Raw genomic sequence first — 17444 nt, 5'->3', positions numbered from 1 at the left:
ATGAATGAGCACAAAGTAACCTTGTGTCTGCGTCTATTTGTGTATATTGTTTACTCACAAAATTGCTTCTTCAAGCAATGGGAATGTCACAGCAACCTTAGTGGAGGCAGGCTGCTTTGAATATAGTTAATGGAGAGTTAAGGTGCATTCGTAATAATGCATTTATTTTCCAACATGCAAGTTGTGTAAGTATTAAGGGGTGCAAAAATAAGCTCACTGGCTGTCTCCTTAAATCAAAACAGAATCAATCTGCTTCTTTACAAGTTCTTCTCATGAGGGAGCTTTGGGCTTCTGGACTCGCTAATGCTATCTGTCACACAGAGTGCTTGTTTAGATTTCCTGCCTATTGTTATATAAGTACAGGATGTAGCATAGTTGGACTCCAGTAACTGAGGGCTCAGGGACGTCATCATTTCCACAGTGCTCACGCACGTAGCCAGGAGTTTTTGCAGTCATGCCACTTGGGTACCAGAGCTCCTTCAGTATCCAGAATGAGTCCCCGGGAATACTTTGCTGTGACTTTCTGAAAATCAGTCAATCAACTGCTAGGTTTAGGTTTGGCAAATAGTACACATCCAAGGAAGAACTGCTTCTGATTTTATTTGGTATTATTAATCATAAGGATTTATACCAGCCCTTCAACAAGTTTCCTTTTGCAAGATTTGCAGGCAAATCTCTTAGACTCATTTATTGAATTTAATATCAAAGGGCCGGTGCTGGGTAAGATGTTGCTGTGTGAGTCTGTGAAGAGCCCTCTATTTTCATACAGTTTGTGACTTTTAGTCCCTTCCCTATTATTTTGTTAAAACACATGTACAAGTGAGGATCGCTGCCACATTTTTAAAAAGACACTTGGAAGGTGCGCTTATGAACATGCACAAAGGGAATGCATCCTCGTCAATCCAGAAACCATCCAACTGAGCTATGTGATTTAGTGTCCTTTGCCAGCCTGACCTAGCAGTGGCTAGAGGGCTAAGAGTATACCTTGGAGGACTGGGTTCAAATGGCCACTTACCCACAAAACTTTGAGCCAGTCACCCTTCCTCAGCCTAGCCAACAGGGTTGCTATGAGGCCTCTTTTGTGCTGCCCTCTTTTTGTGCAACTTAAGAAAATAATTAAAAAGTATTTTAAAAACAAACAAATGCAAGCCAATTAAAAAACAGCATCAGCTTCAGAAGGAGATGTAACTAAAAACTTCATTTAAAAAAAATGCTTTCAACAGCTTTGTTGTTTCTATGATAATAAAAGATAGGGAACTATAGCTGCTTTTCGACTCCCCCCATCATGGTGCCCCAATGGACCATTACAGATCCCAACACATCAAAAGTAGCTTACGTTTTATGTTTAGGTTTGGTTGTAAGTCGCTTTGGATTGTCCTAAACAAGGTAAAGTAACTAACAAGTTCAACAAACAGACAAACTTAAATTGTAAATCACTTAGAGGTTCTTTCAAGCAGGATATATATGTTGTTGAATAAATTTTAATAATAATAATAATAATAATAATAATAATAATAATAATAATAATAATAATAATATTTATACCCCGCCCTTCCCAGCCAAAAAAACCGGGCTCAGGGCGGCTAACACCAATTAAAGTCACAGCAAAAAACATAAACACAATCAATTTAAAATAACAGATTAAAATACAAATTTAAAAATTCAATATTAAAACTGCGGTCTCAATTTCAAAATAACCCACCAATAAAAGAATGCATAAATATTAAACAGAAACCAACCCAAAGGCCGGGTGGAACAGCTCCGTCTTGCAGGTCCTGCGGAAAGATGCCAAATCCCGCAGGGCCCTGGTCTCTTGTGATAGACTGTTCCACCAAGTCGGGGCCAATATTGAGAAGGCCCTTATTTTGTTAAATAAATACATGGATTTTGTTTTCCTTCCCCCGCCCCTCGGGATCTCCTAACATTTATTTATTACAAGACAAAAGTGCTCCCTTTTCTTTCCGAACTCGTCATCCCTGCATCTATTCGCTTCTTGTTAGTTGCCGACCTCGCTTGCCCTCCAGAGGTGAACTGCAAGTCCCAGAACCCTCCGCGCGGACAGCAGCCCTCGCGGCTTTTGGGACTACAGAGATAACAGAATGAAGAGGACCACATCACTCATTATCTAATAATGTATAAAAACTTTTGAGCGCTACATTGGAATCCATTTTCAAATCTCACTAGGGGAGGAAGTCAGCGCTGTCCATAAAAATTAATGGAGAAACCCGGGGTTTTACGTGGCTGTGACTAGGCATCAGCGCGCCCACATCCGAACAAAAAGGAGCAGTAAAAAGCAGCAGCTCGCAGCTTTTCTAACCAAGTTCTTGCGTCAGAGTGCTTACTTATTTTATAAAAGAACGTTTAAAAAATTTGCTTAGCTAATGCTAATTCCCCGATATGACACCCATATTGCAGGTTGAGGGGAACGTGGCTGACAACCCTGCAGTGCAGTCCACTATTCAAATTGCAGTTCACATACCAGGCTGAAGGTGCGTTTGAATCCCTGGCTAAACATTCCGCATAGAAAATGCACTTTTAAGCTACACCAAAGGTCAGTTTTGCTTGCACAGCGCTTCAGCCAGCCAGTGTCCGGCATGTCACACGGATGGAAGCGCCGCGCTTCCTTGACTTGCACGTGGACGACTTGCGCTTTTATACACTTCTTTTTAATTGCATCGACACCTCCCCCCCCCCAGAAGCTCGAGGTGGGGTAATGGGGTATGCATGGCTCCATATTACACTCATGATGACGACAACCCTGCGAGATGAGTTGACTTACCCGAGATGACCCGGCGAACTTCGTGGCCGAGTAGGGATTTGAACTCAGATCTCCTCCTATGTGCTGGTCCTACACTCTCAGCACTACACCAGAGACGTGTTTTGTTTTTGTTTTTTTTAATTGCTTCAAAACAATTACATTCACCGCATGAAAATAACACCCGAGGTATAAGGCGCAGGCTTCTTCCCCCCGTTAAGCGCCTCCAAATTCCGGCACCATTTTCTCCATTCAAGTGAAGACGGCTACACTGCAACCGGAATTTGGAGTCGCGTGTAACTCTAACCCTTTCCTATCTCTGCGCCTCAGAGGCTCGTTCCGAACGCGCTTGGACTACGAGTCCCAGGGTACAGCGCGGCCACCCGGAAAGCGAAGTGGGAGCCGAACGTGGCGGCCGGCATGGAGGGCGAGGGAGCCGTCGAGGAGACCGCGAAGACCTTCAAAGAACTGGTGAGCGGGGAAGACTCGTTGTCTCTCTTAGCTCCAGACGACCCTTTACTTGCCTAGCGGTTTGCCTTTTAAATTTTATTTCTTTTTCCACTGAGAAAATGCCCAGTTGAAACCATGGGAAAGCGGCTGTGCAGAGAAAGCTAGCGGGGTTATACTGTACTATACTTTGGTTGGTGAGGGTGCTTATGGCCTGGTTGGCCCAGCTCTCAGAATTGCTTAGCGGGTTTGCCTATTGCTTTGAAACCGTGGACAAAACGAAAGGAGAAAGATAAGTGTGGTTTCCTGTGTAAAGGGATATTTTGCTACACGATTGCGTGCTGCTGTCCTGCTAAGGAACTAAAATACGATTTCTCAGTTTTACCATGACTCAACAGGCCTGGGTAAGGTCAGATGTTTGGAGCAGGTGGTGCTGTGGTCTACTCTAAACCATTGAGCACCTTGGGCGTGCTGATCAGAAGATCAGCAGTTCAAATCTGCGCAACAGGGTGAGCTCCCATTGCTCTGTCCCAACTTCTGCCAACCTAGCAGTTTGAAAGCATGCCAGTGCAAGTAGATAAATAGGTACCGCTCTGGCGGGAAGGTAAATGGCATTTCCGTGCGCTCTGGTTTCCCTCACGGTGTTCCATTGTGCCAGAAGTGGTTTAGTCATGCTGGCCACATGACCTGGAAAGCTGTCTGTGGACAAACGCCAGCTCCCTTGGCCTGAAGCGAGATCAGCGCCACACTCCATAGTCACCTTTGACTGGACTTAACCATCCAGGGGTCCTTTAACCTTTTACCTTTTGGGTGAGGAGAAGCTTGGTCTATCCATAGCACCAAGTGTCCCTTATTTTGCTTGTTTTTAATTTTTTAAGTGTCCCATGTTTTCAAGTTATCAAAGTTTTGAGATGAAAATAAGACTTGTAGCTAATCGAAAAGACCATGGTCAGGTTCACATTTAACAACCGAAGCATGGCTTAGTCCAAACATGCAGGCTCCCTGGGAAGAGATCGCAGGCGAACCTTGGCTTAGGTGGCATGCTGCAGTATGCTAAAAGGACAGGAGAAGATAGGTTTGCTTACCGAGTTGTGTGAACCAGGACTTAACTGGATTCTGAAGATTGGGGTCCCTTGCTAATTATGGTTTATTTTCTCTTTGGAATAATAGGGAGTAACCGATGTGCTGTGTGAATCCTGTGATCAGTTGGGATGGAAGACACCAACAAAGATCCAAGTCGAGGCCATTCCAGTTGCACTCCAAGGTGAGACTAGGAGCTGAAATTCAGGAAAAAGAGAAATATATTTCTAGAAATAAGAAGAGGCTCTCCTGTGTTTCATGTATTATAGAACAGGTATTGCCAGTCATTTGTATTACACAGGCTTGGATACAGATGGAGTTCCTCTCACCTTGGACTATGAAGCAATACAGCTTCCTGATCCATCCTGCGGCAGAAGTGTAAGTCTCCCCAACTCCACAAGTCTTCTGGCAGGAGAGCTGTACCATTTGTGGGGAAGCCCCATCAGCAAGAAGTCAAGTGGGACCTGGAGTTTTTTAAGCAGTGAGATAGTTAAGTTCGTTCAAACCAAAAGAGACTGAGAGGAGATATGATAGGCATCTTCCAATATCCAAAGGGCTGCCACATGCAAGATGGAGCAAGATTTTTTCTCCTGCTCCGGAGGGTAGGAACTGAAGCAATGGGTTCAAGTTACAAGAATGGAGATTGCGACTAAACATCAGGAATAACTTTCTGACAGTAAGAGCTGTTGAGCTCCCACGAGGCATGGTTGGCTGTTCTTCCTTAGAGGTTTTTAAGCAGAGGTTGGATGGCCATCTGTCATGGAAGCTTTAGTTGAGATTCCTGCATTGCAGGGGGCTGGATTCAGTAACCCTCAGGGCCCCTTCCAACTCTACAATTCTATGACTGAATTTATTATTATTATTATTATTATTATTATTATTATTATTATTATTATTTGTACCCCACTCATCTGACTTGGCTGAAAATGCTTTAATATTACTTTTCTCGGTGGTGAATTCAACTATGTTATTTGCCAGGAGAGACTTCCATTTTCATTAACTGCCCTCCAGAGTATCACCAGTACAATAAGACAATTAAACAGAGAGGGAAATGTCTTTTGAAACCCTTCATGGAGTGTTTAGTACTGCAGATATCCACTGCTGCTAGTCTTCCGGTGCCAGCTTCTTTTCCTTTCCTTGGTAAGAGCCAAGGTTGGAGAGCTGTTAGAACAGGGGTCTTGTACAAACGTTCCGTGGCCTGTACTCTGTATCTTCAAATAATACGCTTATTACATTGGTTGATGTTTCTTAAGTTATGTTAGCTGATTTCAAGCTGTCACTAGTGCAAAAATTTCTGTTCTAGTGCTTCTCTTGTTACTTTCCAGAACTGCTTTTGAATTTCCTCCATCTGTGCTGTGGTATTCCTTCCGCCCTGCGTGTGACACACCTCTTTTCTTGTAGGCCGTGACATCATTGGCTTAGCAGAGACTGGATCTGGAAAAACGGGGGCTTTTGCATTGCCCATCCTTCAGGCACTGCTAGAGACACCTCAGCGCTTCTTTGCTTTGGTCCTTACCCCGACCCGGGAGTTAGCCTTTCAGATCTCAGAGCAGTTTGAGGCCCTTGGATCTTCCATTGGTGTCCAGAGTGGTGAGTGGCCTTGCTGCAGTGCTAAGAATTAGCAGAAAACAAAATGAAATTTGTAAGGAGAAGAAGCAGTTGCATGCTTTTCAAAATAAGAATAGTAAAATATCAGATTCAAGAAATGGGACTATATCCCACTTCAAAGTATGAATCTTAGTATGCCTCTGGTAGGGGTGGATGGAACAGCCTGTTTCTATTCCTCATCGGTTTCGCATGCATTCAGTCCATAAATTTGTTCTATCCTGTTTTTAAAAACAATACAGAAATACTTTCATTTGTGTGTGCTCTTCCCCAAAATACACATATTACAAGCATGTCCCCCCAACACTCATTTGTGTATGTTTTTTTTTTTTTTTTTGCATTTCTTTTTACACATTTTTGAAGCCAAAACTGCTTTGCAAAATTTGAGGAAGTTCGCAACCTGATTGTTAAATTGTGTTCTGGTCTGCATATCAATGCAGGAACGGCAAATTAGCATCTAAACATAGCAATCCAGTTCCAATGCTAGGCCGTGCCTATGAGCAAGCTTGGCAATGGATAAGGGGCCTGAATTTTGCCTTTTATTTTCTTGTGAAGGTTGTGAACTGGCTCAATTTCAACGGGCTTCATTTAACTTTTCTTTTCTTTCTCCCCCCCAAAGCTGTTATTGTGGGAGGAATCGACATGATGGCGCAGTCTCTGGCCCTAGCCAAGAAACCACATGTAATAATTGGTAAGAAACAGGCAGCATCAATGATTCAAATGATTGTAATGAGATCTTAATAATTCATGTGAATGAGGCCTATTTCACATCTGTGTCTTTTACATCTGCATAAACGAGGTAATGAAAAGTGGTAGGCCAGCAAACATATCTGTTATTCACACTTCTGACGCCTTCCCAGTTTAATGCTAAGCATCAGCCACAGGTCTTGTACTTTAATTTGAAACAGGAGCAGACATGGGAACTCTCCCCACCTCCCCCAACTTCATCCTAGGGTCCACATGGCTCAGGCAGAGCATTTGCCTTTGAGCCACAAGTTTGCTCACTTATCATTTCTGATAAATTAATGTGTCTCTCATTGACTGGAATGGCTGGAGTATTTGTCATCTGGCTTGAGAGTGAAAAACTGTATTAGGTTGATCAGACTTGACTGCAACCTCCATAGAGCAAATCTCTCAAAATAACTTCCTGATTTACATCAAGCCTCCCCCCCCCACTGGGATACAACCATGCCATTTTAAACCTGCATAAAGTTCTGACTTAATCCATACTCCAGTGGCTGTGCTTACAAAGGCTTTTGGCAGAAGGAAGTAATGGCACTCTGAGATTTGGCAAACTGGAGTGAATGGGGGATACATGGCAATGGTGCTTGGTGTGTTGTGCTTAGTGCTTCTTTTTGAATGCTCTGTTCTGCAAAGTTGAAAGTTTGTTTGGTTTTCTCCTGTAGCTACACCTGGACGCCTTATTGACCACCTTGAGAACACAAAGGGCTTCAATTTGAGAGCTCTGAAGTATTTAGTTATGGATGAAGCTGACCGGATCCTCAACATGGACTTTGAGACAGAGGTGAGCACTGTCAACTCTTGTCGCCTTAGAATGGTCCTTTGCAACATCATGGAGATGGTGCTTTCCAAAACTGTTTAACGTGTACTTCAATCACCATCATCATTTAATAGATAAAACCACACACAAGGCGGCTTACATGACAAGAATTAAAAACATAACTTATTCATTAACCAATAAATAAAATACATAAAAAGTACACAACCAAATTGAAACAATGTCCACATAAATCATAATAAGATCTAAAAATAAAGATAAAAAATTAATCTCAGTAACAACAACAAATCCCAACCAAACACCCTAAACAATACCACAGCCCAAGGGTCTGTTCAGCAGCTTTTGCAGCTGGAGTCAGTCCTGCCCTGCCCTCTCAGGCCATGTGGGAAAAGGTCAAGGCAGGGAGCAGGTCTTCCTGAGCTCACAGCCAAGATGGGCTGTAGGACCTGCAAGTCAATGGGACCTGACTATTTGATTCCCTAATATGGAACACACAGCCCCTGTTGTCTCCACCACTTAGCAGCTGGCAGCATGGTATCATGCTTCCTGTGTTTCCCTCTCCAGTGGATCCTTGTTGACTGCTGGGATCTGAAACATTCTCAGATACTAGGTTTTAAGATGTAGCAAGGCATTTGGATACTAGACTTGTAGTCTTGTTATCAACTATTACCCAGAGAATCTTCCCTTCCAGGTTCATGTGTAGTAATCTACAGTTGTAGCCCAAGTAGCAAGACCTTATCTGAAGGCATTGGGATGCTTTCTCCCCCATGCTGCCTCGGTCCCCCTCAACGCTAACAGCACCACTCCCTCCTTTCTATGGAGCGGTAGAGTTCCTTGGTTTTCAAAGGAGTGCTTCCAGTGCTGCTTTCATCAGACTGGATTGTGATACCACTCCCACAGCGATGATTGGTATTCGTCTGCATGCATATTAATTACCTTTCTATTTGTTTCAGTTTTATTTGCCTTCTCTTTTCACAGGTAGACAAGATCCTGAAAGTGATTCCCAGAGACAGGAAAACATTTCTCTTTTCTGCTACCATGACTAAAAAGGTATGAGAAGGTGTGGCATTTTGCATGAGATCAGCTGAGGTGGTGGTAGAAATTAACAGGTCATTTCAGCTAAATTCGTGTCTGAAAACATTAATTATGTTTGTTCAGGTGCAAAAACTCCAGCGTGCAGCTCTTAAGGACCCTGTCAAATGTGCCGTTTCAACTAAATACCAGACGGTTGAAAAACTGCAGCAATACTATGTCTTCATCCCTTCCAAGTTCAAGGTAACTTATTTATGTTTTCAGCTGTTTTATTTCCTTTAACTTATTTCCTGACTGTTGTTTCTTACTCCACTAGGGTTTTCTCTGTCCCTTTGTGCTTTTTGAATGTGTTTTCCTTTCACCTAATCTCCATTAGTTTCCTTTCTGATTTCAATTTCTTTTCTCTTCTCTTTTTAGGACAGCTACCTGGTCTATATTCTGAATGAACTTGCTGGGAACTCATTCATGATATTCTGCAGCACCTGCAACAACACTCAGAGGACAGCCCTCCTCCTTAGAAATCTGGGCTTCACTGCCATTCCCCTCCACGGTCAGATGAGCCAGGTACAGGCTGACCTGAACGCAAAGTATTCATTTCTGGAATACCACACTGAAATAACGATCATATTTTAAGGGCAAATATGATTTGTATGTGTCACCAAGCTTGCTTTCCCTTTTGTTAGCTTATCTTTTACAGACTTTCATTTCTGTAGAACAACAGACTGTAACGGCGGAACGATTCACAAAACCTGACTCATTTCGCTTTTCCACGCTGGAAAAATCTAAAGCATGTTCACTTGCCCTTTCTCTCTCTCACTCCCCCCAGAATAAGCGATTAGGGTCGCTGAACAAGTTTAAGGCTAAAGCACGTTCCATTCTACTGGCTACCGATGTCGCTAGCAGAGGCCTGGACATCCCCCATGTGGATGTTGTCGTGAACTTTGACATTCCTACCCATTCCAAGGTGAGTTACAAAGGCAGGGTGCTGTGTTACAATTGTTTGAGATGTCCTAGTGGGGTTTGCAGAAAGACATGGCCGTCTTCTTCCATAGTTGCAACATAGGATTCCATAGCAATGGAATAGCTAAACCTCCACCTCCATGTGAGCCCTCTTTAAGTGGCAAAAAGCTGAGAGCTGAAAGGATGTGGAACCATTAATACACCAATAAGACAATGGGGGTTAGATGGGTCTTTAGATCAGAGAGCTGGCAAATGTTTTGCTCTGGATGTGACTCCACTCCCCAGAAGGCTCAGGCTTGCCACTTGAGGGTGTTCTGGCGTAGGTCTTTGCTGCTTGGTTCTTGGATGAACAGTTGTGGCAAGGAGTGCCTTCTTGGTTTTGCTTGGTGCATTGCCCCAGTTATAGAACTGCCTGCCCAGGAAGCTTTGCTTGTCTCCTTTCTTTACTGGCCAAGAGATGATGACTCTTATTTAAAGCAACCCGTTCAGAGCTTTAATCTGAATTGTTCATTTTAATTCAGAGAATTGCTGGATTTCATATCTGTCTTGTGCAATGCTTTATGAATGCGGGTTTACAAACTGTGTTTCATGGATGTTGTGTATGGTATTTTGTTTATTAAACTGTGAAGCCTTTCTACGGAGCAGTATATAATCTCAAAATAAAAAATATTATTGTGAAGGCACAATGCCTGCAACTGTATGGGGAGGTGAATGGCTACAGCCACGTGGCCATGCCCATCTTTTTCACCTCCTTAGACACTCTTGAAACATACTGAATACATATCCAAAAGGAGCTGCGTCTAAGCATTGTGGGGTCTCTTGCATAACTGCTTCGGATTACACTTTCTTTTTAAATGGTGTTTTGCCTTGCATTGCCTTGCGTTCTGTGGCTTATCCTGGATCCCTTTCAGGATTACATTCATCGTGTGGGGAGAACGGCTCGAGCTGGGCGCTCTGGAAAATCCATCACGTTTGTCACACAGTAAGTCGTGCCCTCTGCTCCTTCCGCTGGGCCGCAACCTGCACTCCTCTCCTCTCCTCTCCTCTGGATGAGTGGGGAAGCAGCTTTCTGAAGTGCAAATGCAACTGAGTTGGGGGAAGAGGCTTTTTTTTAGGGGGTGGGCTCTTAACTAGTTTATGGGTCACTAGTTAAGAAGACCCATTCGGATGAGAGAATTTTGGCTCACTTCCCCCAGGTACGATGTGGAGCTCTTCCAGCGCATCGAGCACCTGATAGGAAAGAAGCTGCCTGCCTTCCCCACGCAAGAGGAGGAGGTCATGATGCTGACCGAACGTGTGGCTGAAGCACAGCGATTTGCTCGGATGGTAGGTTGAACTTCAGGCTACGTTTGCGCTTCTCCAGACCCGTGTGGGTCCGTTTCACCATGGACATGCATGCACAACAAATCAATGGGGTTCTGTTGCGCAGAGGTGTGGCTGAAACATTAGGATTTGCACTGCATTGAGAGTATTGTTAGCTAATTCTACACAAGGCCATTCCTGGTTACAAGGGGCGCTGCATTCCCTCATGCATCCTTGCAAGCTGGGTCTCGGCTCTCTGTGCAATGTTTACTGGCCACCCTGCATGGCCACTGAAGGTATGCTTTCAGCTCTTGAGCTTCTTGATTGCTTCTGTGCCTCCATGCTTCGAATGCTCAAGCAACTTGCTGTCTGGCTTTCCTTGCAGGAGTTGCGGCAGCAGGGGGAAAAGAAGAAGCGTTCCCGTGAAGAGGAAAATGAAGAGGATGACACCGAGGGAGCCATGGGGGTCAGGAACAAAGTGGCTGGTGGGAAAAGGAAGAAATGGAAAGCCTGAGAAAGGAGGACACCCAGAACTATTCTTTCCATGTTTTTAAGCTGCTTGGCTTTCCGAGAGTCACCAGTATCGGACTTGACCTTTCAGCATATCCCAGAGAGCAAAAGGTTTCCTGATCTACTAGCACCTTTTGTAAACTTCTGTAATCCAGAAGCAATTCTCCTGCAAGCCTGGGAAATCTCTTTTAATGCTGTGGGGAGACCTATTACTACTGCTGCAGTTGTTCCTGTCTACTAGCAGGCCATAGTGGATTCCCTAAGCTACACGAAATGGATATATAGCAGAACCTTTTCAAGCTGCTACCACCAAAGTCAACGGAGAGAGACATTTACACCCCTAATTTTATAAGAAAATTTTCCAAAATAAAAAAAATTAAATCAAAAAATGCATGCTTTGCTGGTTTCAAGATGTGCAGGCAAAAAATATGGAATAGGTAACTTGCATCTTAAAGTTACTTAACTTATGTAATCACGGCTTTGTGCAGGTGTTTGTGGGCAAATAAATAAGTGAGAGCATCACAAACCTGCTCTCCATTTATTTATTTCCCACCCACGTGCACAAAGTGGACTCACTCAGCTTAGGGAAGGCAGTGCTAGGGCTCTGGCAGCATCCCAGAGTCCCTGTGTTACCTTCTCAAAGCTGGGTAAGTGAGGTGCTAGGCTTTGGGAAGGAGGCACAAGAGCTCTGGCAGGGTCCTAGAGCCCTTGAGTCTCCTTTCCAAAGCTGGCCAAACACTTGCAGGACTTAGAGAAGGAGGATGGAGGGCTCTAGGACCCTGCCAGAGCCCTCACACTGCCTTCTCAAATTTGGGTAAGAAGCTTTCCACCTTGTGGGGTGGGGCAGTTCCAGGGGTTCCTGTTATTTTTGCATATACATGTGGACTTCTAGAACCGGACCCCTGCGTAAGATGCAAGTTACCTGTATTTGTGATAGCTTCTGTCATTTGTGAATGCCTTTATGTACAATTCTGCCTAGTAACCCAGACCAGTGTTATGTAGAAAAGACTGATTCCCCCAAACAGGGGGAAGTCTGGCAGCATGCTTGGCTGTTTGCCTGTGAGTGCAGAATGTTGTTGAAGTGGGTTTTTCTTTCCTCATTATCTCAGCCCTGAGGCCATTCTACCTGAACCCTAAAGTTGAGAGGCAGTGTTGATTTAGTCGAGTTGTTTGGCAAGGTGGATTGTCTGTTGCTGAGATCCTGCCTATCTGCAGTGTTGAGGTTGGTGGAATGAGAGAGCTTTAATTAAAGTCCTTCCATCCTCTTCCCCTCTTTCATTGTGGCTCTTTCACAGTCTGTGAACATTAAAGGTGACATTGCTCAAGCAGATCCATCCAGTCAGGGGACTGGCTGATTATCTGGTGCTTCTAAGTTGTTTCTATTTTGAACACACCCTGTTTTTAGAATAGAGCTGTGAGCAGTAGTAGAACTCTGTTCTACCTGCTACTTACCAGGCATCTTTGATTTCCATTCATGCATTCTGACAGCCCTAACCTGAAGAGACCAGTTTTCATCTTTGGTACTTGTGCAATGCCTGTTCATCATCATGGGTGGAAATGTGGGTGTGCAGGGGGCGGGGAGGAGAACTTACATATAGCAAGGGTGTGTGTGTGTGTGTGTGTGTGTGTGTGTGTGAGAGAGAGAGAGAGAGAGAGAGAGAGAGAGAGAGAGAACACCTGTGCAGCAGCCCAGTAGAAAACACTTCTCTGTAGGAATGGATGACGGCTCTTCTCTGTAGGAGAAAATAAAATCAAGCACCTAAGAGGCAGAACTTGCCTTGCAGGGTTAAACCTGCCTCCTGCTTTTGTTGACCTCAGTAGCAGGAATGAGAAGCAGGCATTGCCTCTTTGCAGTTGCATCCTAAAATTGCAGTCTGTTTCAGAGAGCCTACCCCAACTGCGTTCCTAGAGGTTTTGTAGGAGCAAGTCATCTATCTTCATGATCTGTTGCAGCCACTCTTGTAATTTTGAGTACAACACCCACTTATTGTGGGGAAGGAAGGAAACCCTTTTGGGGCCACATTTAGATATTGTAGCTAGGAAAATTTTAAACTTGAAAGCAATCCTTTCAGATACTTTTCAGAACTGGCCAGTGTGCTGTTCCACACATTTCCCTCCCTCAACTGCTATTTGTGTATTCATGTGATAAATCTCAGTTAACCAGTGATAGGTAAGAGACATGCCCATTTTGACCAGCAGTCCTTCCCAAAGTAGACCTGCTGAAATCAATAGACATAGAACTGTAGAGCTGGAAGGGACCACAAGGCTCATCTAGTCCAACCTCCTGTGATTCTGGAATCTTTTTGCCCAGCGTGGGGTTCGAACCCACAACCCTGAGATTAAGAGTCTCCTGCTACATGACTGACTTGCGTCCATTAATGTCAAGGGATCTATTCTGAGTGCAACTTAGTTGGCTATCGCCTTCTGTTGGGAAGTATTCTGGCCTATGCATGGGTTTTGAGAAGTGTATCCATGGTATTTTCATGTATATTTTGTACAGGAGGAGCAAAACCTATGGAAGAGAGCCACCATCCCTGGCTTAAGGCCCTCTGCTATTAAACCAGTGGGCTGCACTCTTCCCCCTCCTTTGCTTTATTTTTAAACTTGTACCCTCCTCCCAGGCCGATTTAACATGCAGCTATTAAAACCAAACATTAGAAAACCAACATAGTTGCTACACCCACATTCTTCACGGCGGCCTCACCTGCCAAAGGTATGCACATCCAGTTTTGCTATAAAAAAAATCCCAAAAACCACTCTTCTCCTAGTTTCAGTGCTAAGAAGTGGTTTCTTTGTTTGATCGTGATGACGGCAAGGATGATGCTTATATAAACAAAACAAGTGTGTGTGAGGTAGCATGCAAGACCTGATCATAGCCCTACTCTGAGAACTCGGGGCCATGCATGGAAACAGCTGAGTTGCTGTAAATGGGAAGCACTTGAATTCAGTGTTCAGTTTCTGGGCGAGGCTGTCAACATGGCTTCAGGGAACTGATACCATTCAAGAACAAGGATGGGCTAACTGTGGCCCTCAGGCTAATTTTGTGCAGCCCTCAGTCAGATTTCATAAGCCCTCTGCGAGCGATCAGTTCAAGTCTCAGGCAAGAGTGAAATGTCCCTTTCCCAGAAGTTTGCTGGGGAGAGAAGTGGGGGGAGAGGGTGTTTTATATAAGAAAAGGGGGAAGCCCCACCAACTACTGGGTTTGGCCCCACCCACAGTTGACATGTCTCCCCCTCCCCTTGAGCCAAAACGATTTTCTCCGGGGGGGGGGGGAGAGACTTGCCCATTCCTGCTCTAGGAAAAGTTTAAGACTTACCAGGTCTTGCCCACCTGAGAAGTGCCGGAAATGAGTTCTGGTGAGTTCTCCCTGGAAGAAAAGCCCTGTGTATAATTTAAAGACAGCTTTTCAAGCCTCTTTGCCAAATGCACCTGCCTTATTCCATGTGTGTACACGGGCTGCTGATACCAGTGTTTCCAGACAGTGATAAGATTGTCTTTTAATCTCTCTTTCTGCCTTTGTTACCAGTTCTGGGTCATTGTAACGGTGGGTCCAACTGATTAAAAGCAGTCTGGCTTTGCCCTATTGATTTCTAGGAGGCTCAATGTACTTTACAGACACACAGGGTGGGTATGGCTAGAGAGTTTCTGGGAAACTGTGTGGTTGTGAAAGTAGGCAGGAGAAGCAATGTGATCTCTGCAGACTAGGGGTTGCCAATGTGGCACCCATGGGTGCGCATTAATTCCCAGAGGCCTTATCTGGTATCTAAAGTTCCTCCTGCCCAGTGAAATCAGACATGAAAGAAGCATTGTAGTGTAACCAAATAATACATTGGTGTGTGTGGTACCCATGACAGTTTCAACACAGACCCATAAAGTCCAGTGACTTGAAACTCCTGAGTCCCTTTAAATATTAAGCTGAGCTGTGGCCATGAGAGGAAAGGGGGGATGTAGGGGGGCTCCCAGAGATACGGTGATGCTTGTCTTGTTCTTCCAAAAGAGTCGTTGCAGGGAGGTCGAAGACACACCTTAAATTTTCTCCTAATTAATAGCACACATCAAATTTGACTTCGCGCTCCCTGACAATGAGCTGCAACCACTTGGTCTGTGTGGTTATGACGGGGAATTTGCCAGGAGTTTGAGCCAGGTCTTTATCTACACAACTATGTGTTCTCTGATAAAGATTCCTTTTTTCTTACAAAATGCTCTTCGGACATTCCACTTTCTACTGTTTCCAGCGTTGGCTGAGTGTGCTTGCAGTGAAGCGAGAAGGTCAGCATCTACAAAGGAATCTTTCTTGAAAATATTGTAGAAATGGTACCTCATACCTCTTCATCTTACACCTATTAACCCTTCCCTTCACCTGGTATGTAAGCAAGGATGTGGAACTAAGGCACATGGCAGCATATGTGGTGGTATTATGTTACGGTGTCAGGTATTGGGGAGACAATATTTCTAGAAATACATATTATCACTGGTCAACAAATAACTCGGTCCCTTGTGTCAACTTTACTGAATACACAGGGTCAGAATAAAGGTATTTCATTTAGAAGTCTTGGATATTTATTGTTAGTAATTAGATTTGTTATAGCCTGTTTGGGGGGAGACTTGGAAGGGGCATCCTTATCCAATTGGCTTAACAGAGTTTGGCAATTGCCCTTAATAGATAAATTGACTGTCAAAATAGGACTGGCCAAAGGACAGAGACACCAAGACTCCTTTACAACTGGCTGGTATTGTCTTATGGATTACATGAATAAGAAAAACAAAAGCAGCATTGAACTTAGAATCATAGGGTTGGAAGAGACCACAAGGGCCATCCAGTCCGACCCCCTGCCAAGCAGGAAACACCATCAAAGGATTCCTGACAGATGGCTGTCAAGCCTCCACTTAAAGACCTCCAAAGAAGGAGACTCCACCACACTCCTTGGCACTTTCAAAGACAATTCCAGATATTTTTGGTTGCTGTAGATTAAATCATATTATATGCTTTAGACTGATGACTGGGTATTCTTATGCCATATCTTTATTGTATACCTTGCAATTTCTTTTAACCGTGTGTGTGTGTGTGTGTGTGTGTGGTTATATATATATATATATATATATATATATCCCCTAATGAAGCTATTTGAAAAAGAAGGTCATGCTTGCATAATGATTCATCTATTGAAGGAAGTACAGCCTTCCTTCCCTATCCAGCTACCTTCCTGATGTTTTGAACTCAGCTCCCGTCTGTTCCAGCCAGCATTGCAAATGGTCAGGCAATGCAGTAGCAAACATGGGAGGGCACCAGGTTGGGGGAGGCTGGATCAGCGAGCATGTTTAGTTGCTAAAACCTATCGCAAGTAAATTTAGATTTGTGCCCAATAGGGTTGGCGTTGGACAGGTCAAACAAAAATGGGATCAGTGGTTGAAAGGACATTCAATAATACTTAAGGATCTAAGGAGTTGACTTTGGATGAAATGTTCGTAGCACAGGTGTGTGCACTCATGCTACAAACGCAGGCCCCCACCCCATGCAAAACCTTGCTAGATATGTGTGCAAGAGGTTGTTGCGCAAGAATAACAAAATGGGCTTGGCTTGCATTTGTTTCTGGCTTTGCTTCCTTCCCGGTTCTGGCAAATGGCCAAGAGATTTGGCTGGCAGCTTAGATCTTTGGTGCTGCCCTGGCTGTTTTTGTGTTTGCCTCGTGCTGCATCCTAGTAATGAACTCAAGGCTGGAGTTTGGAGCTGAGGTCCAGGGAGTCACTCGACAGAAAAATACTTACTTACCCTTTCCTGAAATGCAGCACAGCTGGCTTACCACATTCGGAAACAAGCGAATAAAGACACAATGAGTCGATTACATCCAGAATTTTAGGCTCACTGCTGCTTCCTTCCAAATCCAAACTTGGCCTCCCTGTCGGAGGATGCCTGCAGTTGCACATAGAGCCAGCAGAAGGAGCTGTGGCTTCACCGGCACGGAAAAGGGTTGGTTCTCAAGAAAGGGAGAGATATTTGCAGGGCTGCCTCCTCCATGAGGAATGTGTGTGATCCTGACTCCGGGCAGCCCCAGCCGGCCCTGCCATTATTCAGTGCTTGCCTCCAGCAGCACATTTCTGAAAGGTTACAAATTGTCAATGATTTTGTTTATTATATTTTTACTGCTGTGATGAGGTACGGAGAGAGATGGAGATTTTCTGCCTCGGGCGTCACAGTACTCAGGTCGGCATTGCACCTGAGGTGCAAGGGCTCCT

General features: G+C 44.3%; 1 protein-coding gene across 1 annotated transcript; it reads left to right on the top strand.

The window, feature by feature from the left end:
• Positions 1 to 3073: 3073 nt before the first annotated feature.
• On the top strand, positions 3074 to 11451 carry DDX47 (DEAD-box helicase 47; the record flags this gene model as incomplete). Its single annotated transcript, XM_033162644.1, has 12 exons — positions 3074 to 3226; positions 4373 to 4466; positions 5684 to 5872; positions 6507 to 6578; positions 7294 to 7412; positions 8385 to 8456; positions 8565 to 8681; positions 8856 to 9002; positions 9265 to 9402; positions 10310 to 10380; positions 10595 to 10724; positions 11086 to 11451. Coding segments are annotated over 12 exons (1431 nt in total), but the record flags the coding sequence as incomplete, so codon positions are not given.
• Positions 11452 to 17444: the final 5993 nt, after the last annotated feature.

The sequence above is a fragment of the Lacerta agilis genome, chromosome 10, assembly GCF_009819535.1.
Source record: "Lacerta agilis isolate rLacAgi1 chromosome 10, rLacAgi1.pri, whole genome shotgun sequence".
Taxonomy (NCBI): Eukaryota; Metazoa; Chordata; class Lepidosauria; order Squamata; family Lacertidae; genus Lacerta; species Lacerta agilis.
This window is presented reverse-complemented; position numbering and strand designations above follow the sequence as displayed.